Source organism: Lactuca sativa, chromosome 7 (assembly GCF_002870075.4).
Source record: "Lactuca sativa cultivar Salinas chromosome 7, Lsat_Salinas_v11, whole genome shotgun sequence".
Lineage (NCBI taxonomy): Eukaryota > Viridiplantae > Streptophyta > Magnoliopsida > Asterales > Asteraceae > Lactuca > Lactuca sativa.
Window position 1 is genome coordinate 42395930 of NC_056629.2, and position 804 is coordinate 42396733.

At 39.7% G+C, this 804-nt stretch overlaps 1 protein-coding gene across 1 annotated transcript; it reads right to left on the reverse strand.

The window, feature by feature from the left end:
• LOC111880702 (uncharacterized) lies at positions 1 to 420 on the reverse strand. Its single transcript, XM_023877123.3, has 2 exons — positions 265 to 420; positions 1 to 183 (listed from the first exon to the last, which is right to left on the reverse strand). The coding sequence occupies exons 1-2, from the start codon at positions 418 to 420 to the stop codon at positions 1 to 3; spliced, it is 339 nt and encodes a 112-aa protein (XP_023732891.2).
• Positions 421 to 804: the final 384 nt, after the last annotated feature.

The following is an 804-nucleotide window of genomic DNA, read 5'->3' on the forward strand; positions in this document are numbered from 1 at the left end:
TTAAATCTTAATAACCACTACAACAAGACATACCAAAATACTCACTAGCAGCCCTACAATCAGTTTGAGCAACATCACAGATTCGATATCTTTATGTTGAAGGTTCAATTGCTTCTTAAAAGTCCTAAATTCGTCTTCTTCTTCATCAACCCATTTGAAATGACCACAACCACCATCTTCATCCTACAAAAAGAAGAATAAAATTACATAAAGAAGGGACGATAGTAGAGAGAGCATAATTAGGGCAAACATCACAACAATTACCTGGTAATTAGGGCAGCCACGAAACTTTCGTCCTGGGTTTTCTGGAGTGCGTGAAACATAAATAGGGCAAATATCACCACAGCTACATCGTATTATCTCCCGATTTTTCCTTCTTGATGTGCCACTCCAGCTTGAATTTGATTTCGACGTTGTCATTTGGTGTACAAATCTGATTTTGTTTTCGTGATGTTCTTCTTCAAAAACCCAGCTTCGTCGTTTGGTAAATGGGGTTAAGAAACGGGGGGAAAAGTTGAGGGGTAAGTAGAGGGGTAACCGGTAAACCCTCTTGCAACCGGGTATTTGGCATAAACGCAAAAGGTGAGACAAGTATGTGGCATTAATGACACAAAAACCTGTCGGAGGGTAAAACCGACTTTTTTTTTACAAAATTAAGGTTTTTTATGACATTATCCCTAGTTGAAACAATGAAGAAGGCAGGAGGTGTTTTTTTTTTTGGCTGGTACGATCGAAGAGAACAAATGGAGAGGGAGGAGGAGGAGGGAAGCAACTTCCGGCTGAAGGCTTTATCCAATCTTGAAA

Bases quoted from the DNA above. Each gene is read 5' to 3' on its own strand.
- LOC111880702 (XM_023877123.3), bottom strand. From the start codon at position 420: ATGACAACGTCGAAATCAAATTCAAGCTGGAGTGGCACATCAAGAAGG. The intron at 184-264 runs GTAATTGTTGTG...TTCTTTTTGTAG, and splicing joins GTGGCTGCCCTAATTACCAG to GATGAAGATGGTGGTTGTGG.